At 44.2% G+C, this 26,214-nt stretch overlaps 1 protein-coding gene and 1 long non-coding RNA gene across 2 annotated transcripts; one reads left to right on the top strand and one right to left on the bottom strand.

The window, feature by feature from the left end:
- Positions 1-1,526: 1,526 nt before the first annotated feature.
- On the top strand, positions 1,527-6,259 carry LOC148831365 (uncharacterized). Its single transcript, XR_016091360.1, has 3 exons — positions 1,527-1,632; positions 3,164-3,271; positions 6,128-6,259. It is a non-coding gene; the product is annotated as an uncharacterized LOC148831365 (long non-coding RNA).
- kif23 (kinesin family member 23) lies at positions 4,718-19,451 on the bottom strand. The gene is made up of 24 exons (XM_088922406.1): positions 19,363-19,451; positions 17,712-17,781; positions 17,337-17,465; positions 17,084-17,189; positions 16,712-16,848; positions 16,496-16,605; positions 16,071-16,241; positions 14,390-14,431; positions 13,875-13,987; positions 13,664-13,785; positions 13,303-13,405; positions 13,076-13,155; positions 12,298-12,417; positions 11,824-11,983; positions 11,491-11,652; positions 11,235-11,401; positions 10,573-10,746; positions 10,056-10,256; positions 9,345-9,674; positions 7,211-7,444; positions 6,810-6,898; positions 6,199-6,280; positions 5,985-6,055; positions 4,718-5,574 (listed from the first exon to the last, which is right to left on the bottom strand). The coding sequence occupies exons 1-24, from the start codon at positions 19,377-19,379 to the stop codon at positions 5,559-5,561; spliced, it is 3,006 nt and encodes a 1,001-aa protein (XP_088778532.1). The 5' UTR covers positions 19,380-19,451; the 3' UTR covers positions 4,718-5,558.
- Positions 19,452-26,214: the final 6,763 nt, after the last annotated feature.

Here is a 26,214-nt window from a genome sequence, read left to right as displayed (position 1 = left end):
TTTCCTTCTGTCGGTGTGTCTGTTGACGGAGCAAACAGCAACTCCCCAATTATTTACAGAGCTAATGTTGACACTTTGTCACAAACTATAAAGTCAACGTGATAAAAATTAATTACTGATCCAACTGGAAGTCATTTTCACAGGAGACTGAACTGGTAAGCGCACATCGCCTATTAACTTATTTACTCGTGCTCCATTTACGACACACTGATAATGCCCTGGTTAAAAAGGCAGCCTTTCCTTATCCAAGTGGAAGAGCCATTTTCACAAAATATTACGATCTCATTCAAGTGTTTTCTCCTAAATCGCTCAGCGTGGCCGACTACATTGATACGCAGCAATATTCCCAACCACAGAAGATCAGGAGCGATGGCCACAGTTCCGGTGATTCAGCTATGCTGCTATTTACAGAAGAACAGTCACTAAATGTCTATTTACCCAGGAAGGCTGGTTCAGACAGTATACGGGACGCCTGCCGCCCACATCTTAACAATAGGGGCTTCCACTGAGGAGCAGTCGGGTTTCACCCGAATCGGCTACTCTTTCAGTCTTATTATCATGATCTTCTTGAGTCTGTCCTGAACAGGTGGAGAGAGAGCTGATGGACTGTTTACTCATGGGAGTTTGGTGAGGAATATTCACTGAAGCCGGGGGCCCTTTCTAAAACCTCTCACTGAAAGAATTGAGGCTGGGCACAATCCATCTGTCCTCTTCCAGTTATAATAGTAAGTGTCCTGCAGAAAAAGTCAAGGCATTCAGCAAGGATAAGCTGAATTAGCTGAATAAGAGCTCAGGTCTTCGTATAATAAACAGTATTTTCACATAATAATAATAATAATAATAATTGCTTACACTTAAATAGCGCTTTTCTGGACACTCCACTCAAAGCGCTTTACAGGTAATGGGGACTCCCCTCCACCACCACCAATGTGCAGCCCCACCTGGATGATGCGACGGCAGCCATAGTGCACCAGAACGCTCACCACACACCAGCTATCAGTGGGGAGGAGAGCAGAGTAATGAAGCCAATTCACATACTAATGTTTAAAAGTACGTGTGGCCTTTGGAATGGGAAAAAATAAAAGTATTCCTATTTTTGTCTAACACGATCGAGTTTAAGGTAACCAAACCAACTACCTCTGTGTGAAACCACGAATCAGTAACTTCTGCTAAAACAGGTTTATATCAATAGGATTGTCTTACCAATAGCTGTAGAGCACATTTGTACGAAAAAAAAACAGCCCCTTTGTTTCGTGAGCGTGATTTCCGTTCAGTGTTGACCTTTCATCCTTTTATGTAGTGCACTGTCGCCACCTGCTGTCCGTATGTCGTAAGTACATTGAGAGGAGACGTATCGCGTCATTCGCGGGCCACACTTTTCATTATTTAAATTGAGCGTTTTTCTTTATATGTATTTCACCAATCTGTGAATAAAAGTCATGGTACTATTAGAGTTGTTTTTTAATGCAATAAATCTAGATGCATTGTATATGTACTTTAATAACTCAAAACGTCCATTTCCGGAGGTATGATATCTGCTATCTGGGCAGTATGGCGGGCAGGTGTCTATGTAGTTCTGGTCTCTGAGGGGCAGTTATCGATTTTCACCAATAAGAAGAGCGATTTGCACAGGTAAGAGCCGTGGAAACACGACTGGTAGGAGGCGGTAAAATTCGGCGGCACCCACCAATTGTACCTAGTTGCTATTACTCTGCAACTCGATCAAGTCAGTTTGAATTTCCCCCCCGAAACTCAGTGGCTGTTTTTAAAAGCAGGCATTTTACGCAGCGCTTTCAGTTTGCGGGTAATCCTGTACGTGGGAAGGTTATGTGTGAGCGAGGTGAGGATGGTTTGGCATTCAGAGAAAATCGAACAGCTTCTTCCACAAACACAATTTAGGTTGAAACGCTTTCGCTTCGTCATACATCCCTTAGGACTTGTGAGTGGCCTTGCAGTTTCCCGTTTACGGGTTGAGATACTCAGTTATAACTGGAGAATTTCAAACCCACACAGCTGTCACCAGAGGGCTCCGGTGCTTATGTCTTTCAAATAAAAGTCTGTATTTAAAGAGATCTGTTCCTTCTCTTCGCTAAAGTAACGCGCTTCGACTGCTACCGCCCCCAGCGGCCAGCGAACCCGAGTACTAAAGACAAACCGCCGTATTCTGGTCCCGAAGAAAACGTCCGTTGTTGGTCACAACACATTTTATTGACGCATTAATGACAGTCTGTGAGATCCACTGTCTCAGCCGCATTATTTCCCGGGAAGGCTACCACATTTGGTCACATTAGCGTTTTGTCTGGACACGTTACTTTAATAAAGCGAACGGTTCTTTTTCAAACGTCGTCCTCGGAGAAAGGCCTTGACGTTTTGCAGTCACTTCAATCACAGTGTAATTAAACTTACTGTAGCATCTCTATCGAGTTTTACACCTTTGACACGTTTTGCTGTAATTCGGCTATTTTTAAATAACCCCACGTTTTGCGCCCTATTCTTCTTTATTTATACTCGTGTGTAGTCTCGTAATTTAATCACTGCTGAACTTAATACAAACGTTGCATGTAGGCCATTTTCTCTGCCCAGAAAAAATAAATACCACTTCTCAGTTTCTGAAACATACTTTTGACGAAAAGACCGTGATACTTCGCGGTTCTTTCCGTTATGTTCGACCAGGCTGATGGGATTTTTAGTCTTAATACGTAATTTCCTGTTGCCGCGGACCGATTTATTATAAATGATGCCCAGGAGGTTGGATTAAAGTCAATGGAGGATATATTCGTTTGCGGGCCTTGAGTTTGACGTCGGTTTTATAGACCTCACTTCTCTGTCACCCACAGAATCGCAATTTCAATACCTCTATGCTTTGTGACAGATTTACGTCTGGACCTACAGTACTAAAGATAGTAAATATGGCATGACACCATAATTTACTTCATTAGAAAATGCACTCTATTCAGTTGGCAGAATTGCATTTTTTGTATTGTATTTTACAATATTCTGCACGAAGGAGACATTTCTATTCATTCGGCTGACACTTTCACCCAAAGCAATTTAGATACACAGCCTTACACCTATACAGCTAAGCATTTTACAGCACTCAGAGAAGCTCAAGGGTACAACAGCACATTGCAGTCAGTGTTCATCCTGCGATTTGTACCCACAGATTCCAGTCACAAACTCAGAGGCCTGACCAGGTTCAGAGCAGAAGGGTCTGCAAGCTGTTTTCAGGGCTACGACCTGACAGTCCTGAAAGTCACATTATAAGCAGAAGGTATGTATTTACTAATAAGGGTAGGAATTACAAATCATTTCCCTTCATTTAACCTACGTGTAGTTGAACAGGGGCATTTAATTTTATAAACTCATTTGCAAATAACCTACTACTCAGAATACGTTTGGTTTATGTATTAGTCTCTACAAAAATCACTGTTCTCATCCCTGCTACATTCTGAGTGCTTTTTCCAACACCTGCAGCTAAGATCATAAATTCAAATTGTTAGTTGTGGTTATGCATCTCTCATGGCGAGGAAAAAGCTCTCGTGTGAATCAAAAAAAGTCAGCTCATTAAGATAGTTGGCATATTTAGTTCAAGGCCAAGGGACAAACATCAGCACTGAATGTGAAGCCAAAGTGCAATAGATTCCCAAGCCAGGAATATGGTAAATAACTTTCTTAAAAGCACGCTAACTCCTGGGCACCCATCAACAGGGTAAACAGTAACTTGCTTTTAACACATTTCTTCAGGAAAAAAATAAATGAAATTCAGCAAGCTGGCTTGATTTTTCAAGGTCAACATTTAGGGAAGGGAGAGAAGAACTCCTGCTCTGGAAAAAAAAAACACTCTTCAGAGTTTTCCCAGAACATCGAGATGCACCACTGCCTAGGTGACCATTCAGGCGTCTCTCACTTTCAAAGATCTTTAATGCACATTTACAACACATCAGTGGAATTTAACCAAAACCAAAGAGCAAGCAGAAAGCTTCAGTTCACAGGTTTTCCTCAGCAGGGTGACAAAACATACAATTTTGTTAGTGCTCGCTTCTGTTTGACTGCTTAGTTTGAGTTCACATTTCTCAGACTGTCAACAGAGACCAAAGAATGCAGAGCAAACACAAGGGCCCACATAAAATGCCAGTTTGTTAGCTGAGCAAACTGTGTGCTTTAGCAAGTCTTAAAGGAAATCTTTCCAGCATAAACAGCGCTGGCTTACTGTAGCTGAATAAATAAGGGGAAGAAGAATTGACAGACATGACCCCACATCCCACTGGAGTGACAGCTAAACCAGGAGCTGTCAAGAACTGCAGGAAACAAGAGAAGGAAAGTGGATCGTGTCTGTCGCAGTGCCAGGAGCCGGGAAAGACTCCGCAGCAAAGAATTAATTTACTTGTTCTGGCAGAACAAGTCCCTGGCAAGTGCAGTGCAATTAACAGTGGTATATTAACACAGTGGAAAATGCCAAAGCCTTTTTACATAAAGCAGCTCATTTCCTGTGAACAAATGCTCCGGCCTTCAAAAGTGCCATCTTAAGCAATAAAATTGCTAAATATAACAGGATTTAAACTCCCACAAAAAGTGAATTAAAGAGGTTGTACGTGTTTTTTTTATATTGATTCAAATAGTCTCTGGTTGAAAAAAAGATTTGCAAAAATGTACAGCCAAAGGTTAGTATTGCTCCACATGGTTACCCCCCCCCCCAAAAGAATTTAATAACCACAGCTTTTTTTTTTGCTCAAAAGATGTTTATTTGCAGCAATTGGTGGGCTTGAAAACTGGGGGAAGGAATACATATTTAATCATTGTAGTGTCAAAATGAGCACAGATCTGGGGTTCACAGCTAGTCAGATTCTAAACCGTCTTCATTTCCACACCACTAATGATTGATGAGCAGGGCAAAGAAAATCAAACACGTGTTGATGCAGACAAACCTAAAGTGCTTTTTCAAAAAGCATAATAAATAGCAGCATCGTTAAAAAGGATAAATACTGTACTGAAAACAGTTAGACTAAAAAGAGAAAAAAGAAAAACAACCAGAAAATGAAGAACACTGGATATCACTCAAGTCCCCCAAAACTGAGGTCCTGAATAATCCCAAACCAGTATGAATCGTTTCCAGCGCTATATAGTACAGCGATTTTTTTTTTGCAATTATGCCTGCAGTAAAACAAAGTAACAGTTTTCCAACAAGGTATTGGAGGGATTTAATCTGACATCAGACAAATATACAGAGACGAGCTTCACCTTTTCTACAGATGTCATGCAGGCTGAGAACTATACAGCGTGATCTGCTTTCACAGGACTCATGATTTCTCGCGTTAAATCTCCAGCCTTGTTTTAAGCAGTTAAAAAAAAATCACCCATGCTAAAGTTTTACATAAAATTAAATAAAAATATTGAATATATAAATCCTGATATATAAAAAGTAGTTGGATATAAAGTAGTTTACATTTTAAGGTGGAAGGGGGGGTTGTTGGGTTTGAGCTGTTGCACAACAGCCTACTCAGGGTTAGGTCACTCGGTTTAGTTGTGTCCCTTTGGAGGCTGCAGGAGGCCGTTTGAGATCAGGGCTTTCTGCGCCTGCAGAAAAAAAAAGCATAAGGTAAGCACCACTGGCACTGCTGAAGGATTACATAACACGCAACAGAATAGTCATTCATTTGCCTTTCAAACCAAAGGAAAATAGACATAAGATGTCAGCTAACTGCTTAGCTAAAAATCAATTCATCCAATCTTTCAGGCACAATATGGCAATTAACCACTTTAGAATATTGCAGGTTTCTTTGAACGATCCGTCTATTTCATTAAAGATCATTGCTAACTACTTTTCAAAGACATTATGTGGTGCTGTAGCAATTTACATTGCACATCATTTTTAAAGTATTATCTCAGTTATCATCTTGGCAGTATTGTAACTGCAATAGTAAGGATTCAGTGTATTCAAACATATTTTAAAAATGAAGTAAAAAAAAGTCCACAAAGCAACCTACTTCTGTAGCCCATGATGCTGGTATCCGGGACCCAGGTTCGAGCCTGCCCTCATCTCAACTGCCACAGAACACTGCAAAAACAAAACGGCTTCAGTGGAGAGGTACGAAATTTTAAACGTATGCTTTTGTGTCCTTATTTATAGCAATTCTGCTTATGGAATGAACCGGCTTTGTTCATTCCCGTCAGGGTGATGGGTGCAAGCCCAGGACTCACCCTGGTCTCCACGTCTGTCCAGTCTCCCTCCATGGGCTCTCCCTGCGGCGACGGGCCATTGCCAGATGACCTTCTTTTACGGCTTCCCGGAGAGAGGAACAAGAACAGTCTCCTTCAGCACGTTTCTCTTATTACAACAAAACGGCGTGACTGCTTATTAATAAGAAGCTCTTTGCCAGTATTGATTTCCCATTTCTGAAAGCGTGAAGGGCATGGTGCCCTTTCTACCCTAGAGATGTGGGTTTGAATTTTTTTCCTTATGCTTAAAGCACCAGCTAGTTTCACAGACGTATTAGGAGCAAACATTTGCACCAGACTGCAGTGCTTTTAAAAGTTAATCTTGTAGTCGGAAATAAAGTTCATAAGACTCGAAACAGTACACTACACAGGTCCTGTCCATCCATGTGAAACCCCACAGTTGGCGAGTGAGCTCTTGAATAGAGAAAGCCTTATCCCAGCCCTTTGACTTACAGACCATTGGACTCTGGAACATCAATGGGAGCAGAAAAATCATTCCCAGGCCACGTTTTTACAGGGTGGAAGTTCCTCTGCACTGTGAGGGCGTTGTTTGGGCTAGGTGAATTTAGTCGGATTAAACTCAGGACACCAACCTTTGAGCTGTAGGGGACTCCTGTTTCAGCGTTTCAATGTCTGTGAACTGGACAGCTTGGCCTCCACCTCTCGTTTTAAACACTTCACCCTGCCCAAAAAAATCCACCAGACTACAAGGTTAACATGCATCTTATAATACATTCATGATTCAACTGCACTTCTAGGAACAAAGAGAAAAATAAATGCAAAGTCCCCTTGATTGCAAAGAAAAATCCCAAACAGATCTCAGATATTTGCAGCACAAATGATTCTGCCATTAGTCAACTGTGTTTAAGAAATAGCATTTCATTTGAAAAATATGTAAAGACTTTGCACGGGAGATTAAGAAACACAACCTAAAATGAAAAGTTTGAATGTGAATTATTCACAAAACTATGAGAGTTTTAAGAGATCTCTTTACCTTAATGAGTTTGGTTTCTATCTCCCCGTCAGATGCAATCTCCTGGTGCGTCAGCACGTATTTTTCACACTTTGACAAAGCTTTCTCGCTGGGAGCCGACACCTTGATTGCATTGGGTATGTTTGGCTGCATGACTGTATCCAGCTCCAAATTAGAGGCTGGTTTGTGATCTACCCATCTCTCCCCACCCGCTGAACGCGAGCGTCTGTGCCGGGGCCGAACCGGCGGCGCAGTCTATTTCAATTAAAACAGCAAAGCAAGAGAGATCAGTCAATGACAAGAGCCGCAAACCAAAAGAAGCATTTTCTAGGCCTGGATGAATTTTTGCATGGCTCAAATTGGAGGTCAAGTGCCTGCAGGGAATGACCTGGGTGATTAAGCTTTTTGGAAGGGTTGGCATCACAGGCATCTCAGTTTCAGCCTGCAGAACGTTTCAATCTGGAGAAAATGCCAACCACTTCCTCCCTGTTTCCTTTAGAGAAGTCCCAGCTGGTTCATCTAGCTTCACAAATCCTCAGTGTAAAAGCCTGAAAAATCTTAGCATTCACAGCAGACTCATTTGGCCAAGCAAAATTGAGAATTTCCTGGATGAGGACAAGGTAACCACAACCAGCTACTAGTTTCCCCGTGATGCATTCAAGACGTTTGAAAAGAAAAAACAGTTCTGAACACCCAGTTTGTTCCATCAACCGTGTAAAGGCCTAGAAAATGGCATGTAATTATCGATTGACCAAGTCCAAAACCCTGCCCAGACTGCATTAAAATAACCCTGATTCCATTCTCAAGGTTATTTTACAGTAAAAAGGAAAAGCAGAAGCAAAGCAAGGCATTTCTGCAATGCAAAAGAAACAATCAAGAGTTGCAAATCAGCAGAAATCAAACTGAGCAAAGCGACGCATGTTAATTTTTTATTTAAAACGGGATTCACCAGTTTTCAAACTGAAGGTTTTAATTTGAGTACATAATCTAGAAATAAAATACTTATGCTTAATTCTTCGTTTTCACGTGCATATCAAAGGAAGATTAAAAATCTTAATTCAGAAGTACTATTTAAAGAACACTGATACAATGTTAAAAATGGGAAGTTGTAACAAAAACATCTTTCAGGAACTATGTACTATATGGACATCCTCTGACTTGTGGCTAGCTGAAACCTATCTGTTTTTTTATATCTGTTTTTCAAGAACCTACTGCTTGTATATCATGAGTTTGTTTCCCAATGCAGCCTTCCTTAAGAATTAGACATTTACTATTTAAATCACCTTTCACTATTTTGCATATACATTTGTGAGCTTTGTAAGTTTTAGAAAACTTTGCAAAACCATTTGTAACTGCTTAGATGTAAGCATTCCAGGTTGTTCTTCGTGGGAAAGAGCTCACTAAAATAGCCAAACCACCACAAGTGTCACACTCAGTACTTGTCTGAATTCTTAAAGTCCTCTAGGAATCAAAAGATCAATACAGCCTAACAGCCTTCCCTACAGATTTGTGTTGAATTAGTATTGCCTAAGGACATATTGTAGCCAAAAGTAAGTGTATTCAATGCTAGCCCCAAGTCACCACTCCTACCTCAACTAAATGCCTTAACACAGCACGTTAGTACACGCTTCCTCTCGCAAAAATGTTATCGGCCAATAGAAAATCTTGGATACACCAAAGAAAGGGTCTTAAAATTGCAATCGCTAAAACCGTTTCCATTCATTCATCAATTTTGACAGTGAAATTGAATTTGGCAGTTTATCCAAGATGGTTTAAAAAAGAGAAATGTTACGACATGAACTTAAACTAGATGTTTAAACTTTACAGAACACATCTCACTGACAACTAGAAGCAGCTAAACCAGAAAGAATCTCACGTGAGAGAAACGGATCAGTTTAATTCATTTAATTCTCTATTCAACAGACAGCAGAACTACAACACCTGGAGAGTCACGTTTCAGTCCTTCCCCCTTTTACAAACGTTCATGTCATGGGCACTGGGCCCTGCAAAGGAGGTGCTGTGCTAGATGCTTGGTCTGGGAACCCAGGTACTGCCCGACCAATTACCTAGCAGCAGGAAAGACGTGGCAGGGCGATTTTGGACTTTACTAAAACAGCAAGATCTACCTGCAGCTACAGTGAAGTACACCACTAACCCTTTGGCCAAACTCCTCTAGGTCTAGATCAGCTGGCTGGTTAGGGACCTCACAGTCTCCAGTCCAGCATCTGCCTCGCCTCCTGTCCTGTCTGAGGGGGGTCTTTCGCTCTTCCGGTCTTTGCGGTATAGCGCTATATGTAGCTGGAGCGGGACTATCCTGCCTGGACCTCTCTGGAACCCTCTGCTCCCACTCGGAGACGCAGGAGGCTACAGAAACACTGCTGAACGGGGAGGAGGAGGAGGAGGACGACGGGCCCTGCCTGATGAGGTCAGCGTACGACCCAGGCGCCTGGCTGTACAGGGGAAGCTGAGGAATGCAATGAGAAGACTGCAGAAAACACCAAGTTAGTACACAAGGCAACGTGAAAACCTGCACACGGCCTCCACGAGGCTGTCAGTATCGAGGCCGGGACAAAGAGGAAGACTAAGCGCCGAGAGCAAAAGTTTGAATAAAAAGATCACAACTTGCACTTGCATTTACAGTACACAATTACACCACGGGGAAAAATGCATATAGTTATACAGCATATTAAAGAAAGTGCCACAAACTATAGTCAAGTAGAACGCTTTCTGCCTCTTACTATGACTGGTTATAAGTCTCTAAGTGACAGCTTTTGCAACTAACAACATGAGTCAGTCAATGCAAGAACCATTAGTGGCCCTTCTGGGCGAAGGCCGCGCTCGAGCACAGTAAGTCGGTGTAACCTACAGGCACAGGCGAGGGCGACACCGATCTCTGGGGCACCCGGTCCTTCTCGCGGGACGGCCGCTCGGGCTTCTCCGGCCTCTCGGGCTTCTCTGGCCGCTCACCCTTGCCCTCCGTCACGATGGCTTTCAGCTGTTTCAGCTTCTCATCCTTCACCCACAGCTTGTTCTGCATCTCCATCTGTTTCGCAGCAACGCGTCGTTCCTGGGACAGACGGACAGCAAGGGCAATGGACAGTAAGTGGCAGTCATGTCCCCACGAGCCCCTGGGTGACAGCTATCAATGTGACCGGGTCCCCCCCCCCAGAAAAACATTTCAACCAGATAAAGTATACTGCAATCTCAAAGATTAATAAGGCTCATCTCATAAATTACACATCTTTCTTGAAATGACAGCCTGGAGCAGAAGCGGTATTGCTTTTGTTCAGAGCACCGTGCGACTGACTCACGTCAGGCAGGATCGGCCATGCGGTCCGCGTAGGCGCTCGAGCGCCGAGCCCTGCGGCCCACGGGACACTTACACACTCCTTCTCCCACTTCATCTTCGTCTCCGACACCACGCCATGCATGCGAGCCTCCATGCGGCGTTTATCCGACAGCTCCCTCTGTAGCTTCTGATCCCGGTTTTCCAACTCCTGCTGCAAGGTACGCTTGTCTTCCTCGTAGATATTGGTAGTTTTCTGCAAAATGTCAATCTTCACACACGAACAAAGCAGTCAGTGTTTAGGGTCCTTGTGACCAGTGGGATAATGTGGGGATTGTCTTGTGTGCTGTCCACCGGCTCTGTATCGAATACACCTGGGAGAGGCAGACTGCCGGTGAGGAACCTCCCAGTTGGTAATTGTGAGTGATGAGGCTCGGAAAAAAGTAATCCTTCTCTAGATCAAGAGAAAAATAAAACTCATCTGGGCTGAGGAGCTGTTGGTGGGTTCAGTTTTGAGCAACATAGCAGCTGCGTGAGTATCTAATATAGGGCATTAAATTAGGAAAGCAGGTCAAATTTAGCTAATAACTGCAGAGAGTGAGAGAGACGCATTCCCTGTCTTTGTGGGCCCTCTAGTGGGGACTAGCGGAGTCACAGGATGAGGGATAATGCCGCCGAGTCACACAAGACGACAGCGAATGGAGCACAGAGGGGAAATCCAGCTGCTCTCCCAGTTCAGGGATAAACAAAAAACGATACCTTATACTCCAGGGTTTTGCATTTCTTCTCCAAACGATCGATCTCCGTCTTGTGGGTCACGAGAAGCCTGTCTTTCTCTCCCAGCTTCCCCCTCTGCTCGTGGATGAAGTTCTCCTTTGCCGTAAGGGTGCTGTCAAACTCTTGGAGCATGGCTTTGAGGCTGTCGGCTGCAAAATGCAAATGAACCTTTCCGTAAAAAAAAAAAAATGCATGAACACAAATGCGCAAGATGAGGGGTGAAGGGGATAATTCATACCAGCTTTATTGTACTCCTCGGTTATCATCTGTCTTATCCGGTGCCTCTTCTCCAGAACCGCAATGAGCCTGGGCAGGGTCTGGTCATCGCTGGGATCAGTAAGCTCGCTGGGTGGCAGAGGAGGGAAGCTCTGCAGAAGCAGCTCTATGACAGATGGGTTATCTGCAGCAAGAACAAAACACATTTACAATAGTTGCCTACACTCAGATTGCACACTTGCATGCAGAGTCTGGAACGTCCTTTAAAACCAGACAGTTCCCCAGCGTCGGCGTGGGCACAGCAGGAATTCTGCACGCGCTGCGGCTGCCCTCTCCCTGCTCGTTGGCGGTTTACCTCCGTTGACCGGCCCACCCCGCTCCTCCAGCCGGCGGGTCAGCTCCTCCTTGAAGGCCTGGTTCCTCTGCCGGCGCCCCGCGGTGAAGCCGCAGATGGGCCGGTCCACTGGCCGTGCCACCTCCACTTCCTGCGTCATCTCCGCAAACCGCATCACCAGCTGCGCAGAGGGAGGAGCCAGGAGGGAATGGATTGTAAGAGATGCAGCCATCGTGGATCATGGTCTGCCCGTGCCCAAGCGCAGATTCATCTGCAGCTTTAAGTTGTACATTAAGCAGCTGCACTGAAATTCCCACTCCTACAAATTGAGCACAGACCTTCTCTATATTCATATAAATAATACAGGATACTTTCACTTCAAGAAATATACCAACATGTTGTGTAGACTGATCCACTCAAGCAGTACAGAGAAAGGGGAAAATTAGAAAATGTTGTAAATCAAAGTACATTTTCTACACAAATAAAGCACCTTACCATAGTTTCTTCATAATCATCAGCTTTAGGATTGATGCAAACAATCATTCTCACTTTGCCTTCACCATCAAAGTAGTTTTTAAACAGATGAGTTACTTTGGAATCTCTGTATGGCACCATCTAAGGAAAAAAAAAAGATGGATTTTCTCTGGTTAAAATCCTGCTGCTGGCATTTGTAAGTACTTCATAAAGAGTTAGGATAAACAAATGCAAAAACCAGCTTCTACTGTACATTCATTAGATAAAATGTTGGTACAGTACTGACATTAACGGCTTTTGAAGACATTCAAATATTAAGCATTCGTGGTTTGAATAAATGTTTAATCGATCATTCGTGATTATGATAGTCATTCAAATTTTTGTTACATCAGATAAACATGTTAGCGAGATGATTGGGCACAGGTGATGAGGCGATTTAACCACATACTCTGCTCGTCTGCAACTTTCACACCAGACCCTTAATCAAGAAGAAATCTACCTAGATAGTGTCTATTCAAAGTCACTGTACAAGATAGAACAAAAGATGGTCACTGGCCTGATAATTGTATAATGCTACGATTCTTTTGATGTTCAGACAAAAGAAGAGCCCATGAGTGAGTTTTGGAAAACATCAAGTCAGTCTGTTGGACAATAAGGATCATGTAGGGCTATGTGGAGCCTAAACCACATGCACGTTAACCATTTATACCCTCATTAATTACCAACATGTTAACACTGGTTATAGGAAGTTATAATGGAGACTTAAGAGACCACAATCCAATACAAAATGATCACCAACCTTATTTGTTCCACACATCTGATTTTCTCTTAAAACCTCTATGCACGTCCTAAGGGTCATCAAGGACTGGTTGATGTTCCCTGTAACCAAGAAAAAGGATCATCCTAGCTATCCTGAAAAGAAGGAATCGGACGCTGCGAATGGGAAAAGCCGGGCTGTCAGAAATGCGATGACAATCCCCCTCACCCCACCCTTCTGCCAGGGCCGGCCCAGAAGCCCATGCTCACCTGCTTCGCGCAGACGGCTTCCCTCGGCCCTGGTGCGGCTGGTCCTCTCGCTCCCAGCAAGGTCCACCAGGCAGAGCTGGCTCACCGACACCTGGCTCTTGTCCTGGGACAAGAGAACACGGTCAGGGCCAGCAGACTGGGGGGACTTCACCAGGAGAGACTGAGCACTGCCTGCAGTTGGAGCTCATTACCCTGGCTGTGCTACAGCCCTGAAGGATTTGTCTTTCAATGAGCAACTTCATCACAAAAATAAATTATTTAACCGACTCAAATCAAAGTGAGATCGCCCCTACACATCCGCAAAAGAGGAAGCAATGGAGCTGCAGATCTGTGCACAGGTGGCCTCGGGCCAGGAGTTTACCTGCAGGACGTTGTCGCCGTCAGCATCCAGGGGCGCCTGGGCCAGCTTGATGATGAACACGCTGTGCGAGCGGCTGGACTCGCGGTTCAGCTGCGTGTTGGCGATGCGCCGCTTCTTCTGACCTGCGCAGAGGGAAGGGCGGAATTCCGTCACGCTGGACACGTCGCAAAGGCGGACAAAGAATTCCAAAGCGGATAAGCTATCGGCTCACCTCGCCAGAACACCTCGAACGCTTCCTCCGTTGATTTAACTTCCAATTCAGTGCACCCAGCCACATACATATTGTGGTTTTGATCTTCACGTAGGATTTTAGATTGCGGTGGTCTGATGAAAGGCAAAAAAAGCATAAATTAGGTCTGTGCTAACATTTGGGGTCATCCTTAACTAGGAATAAAGTTTACACTAAAAAGTGAAGAAAGGGCACAGATGAGCCTTCAATATTACAAGTTATATGGATCACAAGCAAACATGCACTCATTTCCAGCCTGAAGTGTTATTTTATTAGCGCATGGGAGGGGGTCACTGTCAGACATCTTCCAACTACACAACTATACAAAGCTAAGTCAGCTTTGCAAGCTCAAGTCTTTCTAAGCTTTCCAAGCTCAAGCACCTAGAATCAGAAGCACACAGCGGAGATTATTACAGCACAGAGCGCACAAACTAACAGATTGGAGAAACAGCTCTTGCCATCTACAGCCACAAGAGACGCTCACACTGGCCACGTACATGAACTCAGTGCTCCGCAGAGGCGTGCCTCCACCATTCCACCTATTAAAGGAACAGGGCAAACATTATCCCCGGCTGGAATCAGTTCAGAACTCGGGGGCTTGATTGTTCAGCAGGTTCTTGAAATTGAATGTTTAAATTCAACAATGCAGATGGAGGAGGACTTCAAGGAACTGCACAGTGCCACACCCACCAGGACTGTTTAATGGTCACGTCTGGTTCAAGCATACAAAACAAAACGCAACAAACGACAAAAGCACCTCTTTCTAAAAAAGTAAAAGCATCAGTAAGTTTCTTTCTAGGAGTGTAGAGAACCTGACAGAAAACTGGTCAAAGACAAAAATCCAGCATACTTTCAAGAATAAAAATCTGACATTCTGGTCAAACTGCACACTGAACCCCACTAAAATGCAGTACTCGTTATCTTCTAATTGGTATTCTCAAAACATATATTGGCTACAATTCATTTAATCAGTCATTTAGCAATGAAAATATCAGATCAACCTCCTATTACAAAAATAAACATTGGGAAAAAAACTTTACATTATGAACAATCTGTGCAGGTGTAGAAAATTAAGCACTTTTATTGCTACAATTGCTGAAGTGACCAATTAAAAATAATTTTAAAGAATACTAATTAGCAGTTAGTTTGTAACATTAGTGGGGTATACATAAAGAGTTTGAGTACTCTGACTACTTCTATTTCTATTCTTTCTTCAATAAAAGGGACTTTCATATTGCAGTGTACTGGGCTCTATGCAGTGCCATCCAAAGTAATTTGGACAACAAACTCATTACTTATTTGTTTTACATTCATGAAATTGTGTATTTGAGATCATGAGATTAACTTGGATGAAAGCTACAGTAGAGGTTTTATTTAGTTAATTCCATGCACTCATACACATTAGAACAGTGATCAACTCAGTGATTGGACACATTAGTCTTGGGACAGTATTTCCAAGTAACATTTCAGAGTGTAAAATTTGGATAAATCAAATATGCTTTGGCCACTAACTACATCTATTCTGCAACCTATTGAGCTCACCAAACATATAATCATTTTGGCTGCAGCAAACCACCAGCGTTCTTGCCTGCGACTACACTTTGCTTTTCAGTATGTAAAATCAATACTCATTTAGATTTAAATCTGGAAATGGACTTGTTTGGAAGATTTAGGTCACGGTCTTGATGCATTAGGAAACACTGCTCTCACTACGGAAGCAGTTTCTCCAACGCAAGCAGACAATGTGTCTGTGAATGTCAAAATGCCTTGTGCTGCTGCCTTCGTTAAAGATGAAGGAGTCGGCACCAGAGGTGAATCGTGCATGACCAGGCCTTGACAAGACTAAGGACATTCTTAAGCCAGCGGAAAGATGACCCAGAACAGATTTATGGCCAGATGAGACCAGACCTTTCTACTGCTTTGCTACAGATGCAAGTGTGGTGGAGGTAATGTCATGGCCTGGGCAGGCATGACTGACGGTGAAACTGGCTCACTCATCTGTGTTAATGATGGAACTCATAATGGCAGCCACAGAAAGAATCCTGAAGTTCACAGAAATAGAACATCTGCTCACACAGAAGACAACACTTTCATATTTCTTGGGTGGCACTACGTTTCCCCTCTTTTAAAATCCAGAACTGCCAGCTACATTAAAGTACTGTACACTTTTGAACTTACTTTGGCTTAATTGGATCAAATGGAGCTTCTTCCAAGAGGTCGTAGATGTAGTTGTTATAGATTTCGATGTAAGAAACAAAAACACTGTAGCTACTGTCGTCGTCGACGGCCTCCGCCTTGCAGGCGTCTTCGGGAGCGATCATATCTGCAAACTCGGGGTCCAGCTTTTGCCTGGAATACAGATCAATTTGATTAAACAGGCAAGCAAGTGCATAATGAAAAGTTCAAATCCCTGGCTGCTCCAGAAAATATTTAACAGAGAAAGGCAATTTTAGCAATCAATGAGGATTATTTCTACAGCAGTTGTTCTTGGGGTTTTCTGGGGAAGGGGGGTTCACTGCAAATTTTTTCCCCAGTGGTGTTTGAAATACAGCCGACATGGTCAGAGGGCCCTGCCCACTGCGGCCACCTTCTACCAGACTTACTTAGAGGAAGGCGTCTTGAGAGACTGCTGCGTCTCTCTCTTTTGCCTTTCCAGCAGGGCATCTACTTGATTCTGTATCTCCATCCCATTCTTGTCATCCGTCTTGAACACCTGGAGATGGATGTTGCAGGGGGAAAAAAAAAAGCTTAGAACATCAACACTAAATGAAGGACCAATTCAGGCAACGAGGACAGAAGGGGGGGGGGGCAACTCTTACATATCTCTTGGCCTGGTAAGGGCCTATACTATTGAAGATCATATCCAGAGAACGAGGCAGGAGTCCTCCCTGGCCAGGAGAGCCAGTCATGGTGAACGTTTTCCCACTTCCTGTGACACCGTAGGTGAAAAGCAAACCTATGGGGACAGAAGGAAAGCTCATTTAACTCTAGCGCAAAGAAAGGCTGTCATTTATCTTTGAAACATCAGCAATACACCGTTCTCCAACCCATCTGATGTCTCTGGATCAACACATTTAAGGGCACCAGGGATTAAACCCAGATAAACTTAAAAAGATTCCTTATACCACAATCACAGACAATAACTAGGATAAACCAGGTGACAAACTAAATTAAATGGTAGCTCAACTTACCATTTTTGCCATGAATCAGATCATCTACAAGCGGTTTGGCCACATCCTCAAACAGCTCCATCTGGGATGTCTTAATGCCAAACACCTTCTTGAAGGAATACTGGGTCTAAACAGAAATGAAAAGCAAGAATTTGTTTGCTTAAATAAGAGCTTTGGATTATACGAGCCAGCGAACATGCACAGCAGACTGCTGCTCGGAAGAGTCACTGGAGCCACCCATCAGACGCTCGCTAGTCCTGCGGCTCTGCGTTACCTCTTTGTACTCTCCATTCCTGTTGACCTTGATGCCATCAGGCAGGTGCAGCTGGATGGTGGTGCTGCTGATCACCTCGACGCAGCACTCCTGGTCATCCAAGCTCAGCGGGCGCACGCGGCAGTACACCTGCGGAGAGGCAAGAGGAGCCGCAGTCGGACCAGCTCGCCCAGACCAGAGGGATTGGCGCCAGAGAGCAGGCAACCCCTTCGCTTCAAAACACCTCTATACGTGCTTTGAGTGTGGCGGTAAAGTACTAACAGTTATCACAACACGAGTCTCGATCGCAGCTTTCATACCAAGCCTAATCCCTCTGACCCCCGAGAGGATTAGAGGCTCCTGTACCTCAGCAGCAGGAAGAAGAGATTTACTTACACCGACTGGGTCTTTCAGGGTGTTGTTGGATGGTTTCTTGGGGGCAGGCCTCCTGGGGGTCTTGCCCTTGCTGTGGGAAGGGGGGGGGAAACGAAAGTGGTCAGACTGAGGGACGAGAACCACGCCAGCACACGAAGGCCCACAGAAAGCCACAACCGTAGAGAGACACCGAAATACTGCAACTATGAGTATGAGCGCCACCGAAATACAGCTTCCACCGCAAGGACACGCCAGCCGTTTCGCTGAAGTCGTACTAAAGAGCTGTGGGAGTCTGAAACAAGCCGGCCAACAGCGTGGTTGAAAACACGACCCTGGCAGCCTTCAGGAAACAGCTGGCTGAAATCCTTGGATCAATTGGCTACATTTGTTACCGTTACATTTTGATAGATCACACAGAAGTTAAAAGAATATCTAACAAAGCCACTAATGCCTTAGTCCATGGGAACCCAACTCTGGTCCTCATGGGCTGCTGTCCCCCAGGTTTTATAGGTCTCTGCACACCCCCAGGTTCTCATTAAGCAAACTGAGCTCAATTAGGCAATGAAGGGCTGAGGTGGGAGGAAGTCCAGAAACCTTGTGCAACCCCAGGGTTATATTCGGATTTTTCATGACAGAACTACAGCCATTCCAGACACCAGACAGTGCTCGATAAAGCAAACCGCTCTTCTACTCCCCGCAGAAAACGGGTTTCACTTCGTTTTAGCATTCTGCCAATGAATTGTAACTCACAGAGCACCGCACCGCCTGCGCAATTGAAACGTATTCCCCCCCCCATTGCATACAAGAAATGAATGTCACTCTACTTCAAGTAAAGGTATTGATTCTGTCACGTCGTGATAATTTACCCACTCCGCATTTGACATTTACTATGCGAGACGCCCAATCATGAACATGCAATGTCAATAAAACATTAAGCACGGAATCAGGCATTTAGAAGAGACTAGTACAACTAACACAGGGCAGTCTTCGGTGTAGTAGAAGCCAGGGGAAATGCGGAATAACGGATTTATATAGTTCATCTTTTGAGCTTAGTTGGCCCCATCTATAATGCAGTTTTTAAACGCCTCTCTAGGCAGGATACCGAGTCACGGACATATTGGACATCGCAATATTTACTCAATGGAAAAATAAGAACACGATGCTTAGGATTATACGGCCTTCTTAAAATGTACTTCTCCAATCTGACTTACGCAGCACAAGCCTTTTATTATCTTTATTCCTTGCAGGAGAGGAAGCATCGAGCTATAAAAAGCACCTATTTGCTTTGCAGCTGTATAAAGCATTTACAGAACCTCTAGAGCAGTTATCTCCCGGTAGAAAAAAAAAGTACGAAATAGTTCACATAAGAGGTCAGACTTTTACTCGGTAACCAAAACAATCAAATATTATATGCTTCTTCTCGGTATATGCACAGCTTTATTTCCGTAATCGCAAGAAACGAACTGTCTTTAGTAACAGTCTGTTCAGCTAAATGTAACATTAAGACAATGCGAGGCCCACACATAACTCAGCTCCATAACTCCAGCGTCAAGTGTTTTTATTTAAAAACGACTCGTCGACAAACCCGCCCGACTGTTAAACTACTAAGACAAAAGACCTTTCTTTATACCTCTGTGCTCAAATAATATATATATTTCGGTTTTATACTCACACTGGCCTGCTGAACATGTTTATTTTTTTTTGTTTTTATTTGATTCAACAGCTCCAGCCCCCGTCTCTCTCACCGTTTCCCGTTGTCTCAATTTGAACTTTCCCTCCGCCTCAGGTTTTTTAAATCTCACCAATCAGAAAACAGAAAGCTCGGAGAGCTAGAGCCCCCAGGAACCAATCCCAGAGCGGCTGGGGTATCGCGAGCAGAGGAAGTCCCGCCCACACTGTATTGTAATTGGCTATTGCAGTTACCAATCGCTTGGGTGAACTGGCGACTGCCTTAAATATACTGTAGGTAGAGGTAGACTATCTAAGCAAGTTCCACAACAGGTTTCTGTTTTTACGTCCAATGTACTTGACGCTTTTATTAGCAGACCATTCTTGCAGGTAAAGGTACGATGAATTGGTTAGAACTGTAGTCTTGTGGGAAGTCAAGAATTTCCAAATTAGGTGTCTTGGCATCGAAAATAGAATACTAATTTCGTGGGTTTCATACAAGTTTAAAAGCATCACGAAGATTCAAACAACATCTTCAGAACTTAATATTTTAATACCTTCGCAGTTTTTATTCTCATAAAGCCTCACTCGATATTACCCTTGGGGTGATGCATTTACGCCAGCCCCTGAAACCCATACGTGCGTGCACGTTCCCCTGGTATGTTATGCTCAAGTCCGCTGAGTATTTAATATTTAGGCAAGGTAAAAGCTCCGTGAAGTTGCCCCCCCTACAGACAGCACAAACGATTAAACCTCATTCGTTAGTGCTACGTTTGTGTCGCTTTGTGCCGTTGAAAGTAGCGTTTGTGCTGCTTTCGTTCCCGAGATATAGCGCCTTGTTTTTCCGGTGATCACGTCACCATACACGGTGACTTTGACCTCCAGTGACCCCGTCTGTCGAGTTCAAGCGCTCTGTTACAGTTTAGCTCGTACCCTTAACCTTTTAAAGACAATCAATATCCATAAACATATCAGCCTCCTTAGATGTGAATAATACTAAGACATGACGCCTGCCAACACGTTAACCATCTGACATAAACCTGTGGTTGTAATGAACATAAAATCAGCGTGATTGTAAGATCTATGATACCATCGCGACAAGACCTCCGCAGCATGTCATGATGATGTATATCGCATGTATACCGCGGCAGTGTACATCACGACTGGCGCCCTGCTTCCATGCCACCCTGGCACCGTTGTCGCAACAAAGGTCTCATATCAGAACGATATACCTAAATAGGATGTGTCACGATATATGGACTTTGTGTCGAGACATAGGGTCAGCATATCCTAACAGGGTATGTCCTATCGCAATATAGAGATTCCATGTCGCGACATGGGGCGGGGCATTTTTACCGGGGTATGTCATATCGCGATATATGGACTCCATGTCGCGACATGGGGCGGGGCATTTTTTGCCGGGGTATGTCATATCGCGATATATGGACTCCATGTCGCGACATGGGGTGGGCGTTTTGTCCCTGTATCGCAATATGCGGGCTCCATGTCGCGACATGTGGCGGGGCGTTTTTGTCGGGGTGTGTCATATCGCGATATACGGACTTAATGTCGCAACAGTGGCACCATGACAGTGATGCGCCAGTCGCAATGGGTATTGCGATGTGATCGTGATGAGCGCACTCCTATCGTGATATGCTATCGGAGTCGTGAACGTGCTGTGGATGCCATGACATTCTTTGTCTGCTATTCAGTTTTGACCTCAGTGCGACTTCTCTTAGATTGATTAGTAATTGGAAACCATTGGATGTGTTACTGTATATCCAGCGTGCTCATACAGCACACACGGTTAACCGGGGCTACAGTATTTGGACCAAGAAGAACATGCGTATCACCTGTGTATCTACATGTTCTCGGAACTTCCGCTGTGGGACTTTACCCAATCAGAGTGTCGATTCTCACTTTTCACCCAATCGCGGTCCGAACTGTTCGGGGCTTTAGCCAATCACGGGTCTGAGAGCGGTTCAAGCTAGCAGCGCCAGGTGGATCGGCTTGTTTACTGTCAATGAGAATCTATTTTTAAATTGCTTTACTTATTTGCAAAATAACTACATCGGCAATTTTTTTTTACCGTCTTTATTGATTCACAATTGCCCGTACTCTTCGAAATAAATACATTTTTTATTTGCAATATAACTGTCTCCGCTGCTTTCTGTAATGAATACATGGTATTTGAACAATTTTAATCGTATATTTAAGGTAGGGGAAAGACCTGCTTCGTACTTCCAAAATGAATATAAATGTAAAGTCTATGATCCTTATATTATTATGCTTGTGCTTCCAATGTTGTTTTTTATTGTTAAATTATATCGATCGTGAAACTAGTATCTCTCGTGTTGTAATAGAGGTAATTTGGAAACTGGTGTCCCTTCACCAATTAAAGGAGTACACAAGCAATACATTTTCGAGAACGTGGTTAAAAATTAAAACTAACCCTATGCACTAACATAGTACCTGCTCCCCAAATGTTTATTCGTGTAAAGGCTGCAAAGTCTGGGGTCAACTGATCAAAAGATCACGATTGAAAGATCTGGTGGTCGTGACTTTGCTGTTTTGTACGTCACCGAGTGACGTCACAGCCAGGAAAAGAAAGCGCTATATTGAAATATATTGAAACATCCACCCCAACCGATCAGACTCGGAAAGCAAATTGCCCCCATTGTTTTAATCACAATCAGGAGTTCAAGTACCGAATTTGTTGGTACCTGTAAACTTCCTTGTAGTCACGTGATTACCCGAAAACCCAAGGCGCTATATCTCGGAAACGAAAGCAGCACAAACGCTACTTACAGCGACACAAACCGGCACAAACGCAGCACTAACGATTGCGGTGAGTTTCGTTGTTTGTGCTGTTCGACGGGCGGGTTGGCAACTTCATGGAACAGGACAAGCAAACATGTCTGGGTCATTTGTGGCGGAGCGGTAGCTCTCTGACCCCAGGCTCTCTCCCTGTCTGTGTGTCTCATGGAGAGCGAGCTGGGGTATGCGAAAAGATCATTCCTAATGCAAGAAATTGTAAAGGGTTAATAAAGTGATATTATTATTATTATTTCATTAGACTGCAGAAGACTCGACTTCACCTGAGGGTCTAACACAGGCACCCATACCTGTGTCTTCAGAGGGCAGTTGTGCCCTCACGCTGTATTCTACACCAAGAACTGGCCAGAAACACAAAGATAAAAGGACTGTGAGCTCATCGCTTCATGTTTGCGCATAAGACCCCTGTAAATACAAACTCACGGATAATGACGGGTTATTAACACTTCTCGGATGTGTTATTTACTACCCGCAACAACCTTGTACGTAGTGCCCCTTAAAAACACCCTGGTTCTTTTTCACGTTAACGAATGTGCCTTGCATAAAAAGTGCAACAGTGGTCTTGTTATTCGTAAAGTTGCAGATTCAAGCCTTTTTGAACACGTGGCTCGTGGATCGAATCTTTACACGTCCCTTGGTGCGCGTGTTTATTTAAGAAGGAGACAGTGAGATACTGATCACTTCTTCAAATTTTTAAAAAAGCCCACCACTATGAAGTATTAAAACGTGCTCGTTAAAACCTCTCGGTAAGAACATGCAATTGTTTGCTGTTGGGTATTCGCGTTTTGAAACTACACCCGCAAATCTTCTGATTAGGGTTTGTGATATTCGTGACAAATGTAATTTTCCCGCTCACACAAACAAACAGAAGACACTGATAGTAAATGCAAAATTGCAGAACTGTTACTCTCGCAGCGGTAACAGACGCTTGAACTCGGCAGACGGGGTCACTGGAGGTCAAAGGCACCGTGCATGGTCACGTGATCACCGGACCAACAAGGCGCTATATCTCGGGAACGAAAGCAGCACAAACGAATGAGACCGGTCCGGTTCCCCTACAATGTTGTAGGGGGGCTGAGTGACGTAACCCCCCTCCCAAAAAAAAGGCGCTATATCTCGTTAAAGAAAGCAGCTGGGAAGTTACTTTCAACGGCACAAACATAGCACTAACGAATCGTTTGTGCTGTCGGTAGGGGGGCAACTTCACGGAGCTCCGGGTAAACCCTCCATGGTATTTTAAATACAATATTTTGGACGGATTCTGAATCTTGCGTTTTGCGTTGTGTTCATTGTGTTTTGCAATAAAAGATTAACTCCAGAGTAACTTGTAAACTTACCGAAATCTAAAAGCAGGCATGCGAAATACTTAGAACTGTTACAAGCAACAAGTGAAAATGAGCTCTTGCAGCTTTTCTTTAGCTAAAGACAAAGTCCTCATATGAAAGACAGCAAACTAGCTGTCATTTGAACGGGAATTTGCCGACTCTCTAGACAGTGACGAGATTATCGCCATATTCAATTCCCAGCCCTGACGCCTACGTCTGGTCTAGAAGGCCAAAACCTCACAACAGAGGTTGGCACTGATTGTTTTTTTGTGTGTGTCCGCCGTGGCACAGTAGCGTTCGGCAGGCTAGGTGATTGTTGCGTAACCTGTGTGTATGAGAGAGAGAGAAAGAGAGATAGTATATATAAGGTTCCGGTAATTCTGCTGTTTGATTATACTGCTCGAGGATTGCATTGTAAATTGGAGGGGTGCCCCTATGCTGGCAACACGGTCAGTTAGAGCCCGGGCCACCCACTTTTGCACAGGCCCACCCAAAAATCAATTCCTGGCTACGGCCCTGATGCATTGTACTTGACAGCCAGTTTCAGGGGTGGAAGGAAAGGGCCACACAACACTGAAAATCAATTTCTAACCGCATCGGAGTGCATCGTATTTCAGATTCCAGGCCATTCCTTCCGAGTGACACAAGTGGATAAAAAACAAAATGGAGGACAAATAACTGCCTAGCGGCATGTAGGTATCATCCTACAACTCACAACTCACAACTGCCAGCCCACTGGAACTCAGCAGGTGTGAGCTTGGCCAGTACCTGGATGGGAGACCCCCTGGGAAAAACTAAGGTTGCTGCTGGAAGAGGTGCTATTGGGGCCAGAAGAGGTGCTCACCCTGCAGCCTGTGTGGGTTCCCACTGCCCCAGTATAGTGACGGGGAGACTATACTGATAAAAGCTGCCATCCTTCAGATGAGATGTAAAACTGAGTTTTTACTCTCTGTGGTCTTTAAAAATCCCAGGGCGTTTCTCAAAAAGAGTAGGGGTGTTACCCCAGTGTCCTGGCCAGTTTTCCCCCTGGTCTTTACCAATCATGGCGTCGTAATAATCCCTCTCTCTGCACTGGCTTCATCTCTCTGTTCTCCTCCCCACTGAGAGCTGGTGTGTGGGGAGCGTTCTGGCGCACTGTAGCTGCCGTCGCATCATCCAGGTGGGGCGAGACACTGGTGGTGGTGGAGGGGAGTCCCCGTTGCCTTTAAATCCCTTTATTAGTGTAGGCAATTTTTATTTAAGGAAAGAAGTGTAGGAAATGCATTTCTTAATTTTAAGGATAATGGAGCAACACTGATGAATTTCTTTTTTCACGAGGAAGACTAAAATATTTATACCCTAATCTACTCGTTTTCTCTTCTAATTATACCTACACAAGAGTTCACAGATCAGCGCGCGGGAGCAATATCCTATGATGCCCTGTTCCCGCTACGGCGCTCAAGTGGGGTTGTGCAATGCTTAAATTCGCCACTTGGTGGCAACAAAGATCATAAAGTTCGAGACCGTTGAAGATAATAATAATGATTGCTTACACTTATATAGCGCTTTTCTGGACACTCCACTCAAAGCACTTTACAGGTAATGGGGACTCCCCTCCACCACCACCAATGTGCAGCCCCACCTGGATGATGTGACAGCACCCATAGTGCGCCAGTACACTCACCACACACCAGCTCTCAGTGGGGAGGAGAGCAGAGTAATAGAAGCCAGTTCAGAGATGGGGATTATAAGGAGGCCATGATTAGTAAGGGCCAATGGGAAATTTGGCCAGGACACTGGTGTTACACCCCTACTCTTTTCGAGAAGAAAATAGTTTTTGATGAAGTGTTGCTCACGGTTGAGAAGAAATCAGACTTGAAGCTGCCTCTTCCCTTTACTACTAAACAGGTGGAAAGTGAGAGCTGTAAACCTGTTGGTGAGTCTAGCCCTAAACCTCAGCCAAGATCCAAACCCCATTTTCAAACCCTGATGCATGCCTTAAGCCTCACCACAATACGACTTCCACAAACATAATACAATAACCCTAAAACTCATAAGGGGGACGAAAAATGTAAAAATAAATAAAACATTTAATTGTAAATATTTAACCATAAATGCCATTTTAAAACATTGCATGATGAATCCTGTCTCAATCGGATCTTCTGTAAGCCGAGACAGAACAAGTCCGTTATGAAAGAATACCAATGAATACAAACGACCGGACTGTGAGAAAATGCTGATGTGACACGGATATCCAAGACGGAGCCCGAGCTCCCCCTGAGCCACCCCTCAACCCCCTGTCTCTGGTCCCTGCGCCCCTGGGCGCTCTCGTCTCTGCACCTTGCCCAGGGCTCCCCAGACCGCTGGTGTGTTTTATCTTCCCGGGATGAAATGAGAAGCCAGCTGGGGCGCCAGCAGTCCCCATCACAGCCACCAGGCAAATATTTAAAAGAACATGTCCTGCACCGTCCTAGAAAACAGCCCCACAGATTTTAATTGAAGGATGCCATCCTAAACTGTGGATTGCCTGTTCAGTTCCTCTTACTTTCTGAAGTACCCAGAAAGTAAAACAAAGGCAGTGCAGCTATTAGCCAATTTTATTAATCTTGCTATGTTTTCTTGGAGGGATTAATTGCTCTCAGAGCTCCACTTACTGCTACAGAGGGAGAGCTGGACTGCCGTGATGATTTTTTAATCTATGTTATCATTCCTGGTGG

This window comes from Atractosteus spatula, chromosome 7 (assembly GCF_055471065.1).
Source record: "Atractosteus spatula isolate fAtrSpa1 chromosome 7, fAtrSpa1.hap1, whole genome shotgun sequence".
Classification (NCBI taxonomy): Eukaryota; Metazoa; Chordata; class Actinopteri; order Semionotiformes; family Lepisosteidae; genus Atractosteus; species Atractosteus spatula.
This window is presented reverse-complemented; position numbering and strand designations above follow the sequence as displayed.

Excerpts from the sequence above, each read along its gene's own strand:
- kif23 (XM_088922406.1), bottom strand. Across the intron at positions 16,849-17,083 it reads TCTGATTCATGGCAAAAATG|GTTTGCTTTTCACCTACGGT; the intron begins GTAAGTTGAGCT and ends CTGTCCCCATAG. Across the intron at positions 10,747-11,234 it reads GCAAAACCCTGGAGTATAAG|ATTGACATTTTGCAGAAAAC; the intron begins GTATCGTTTTTT and ends TCGTGTGTGAAG.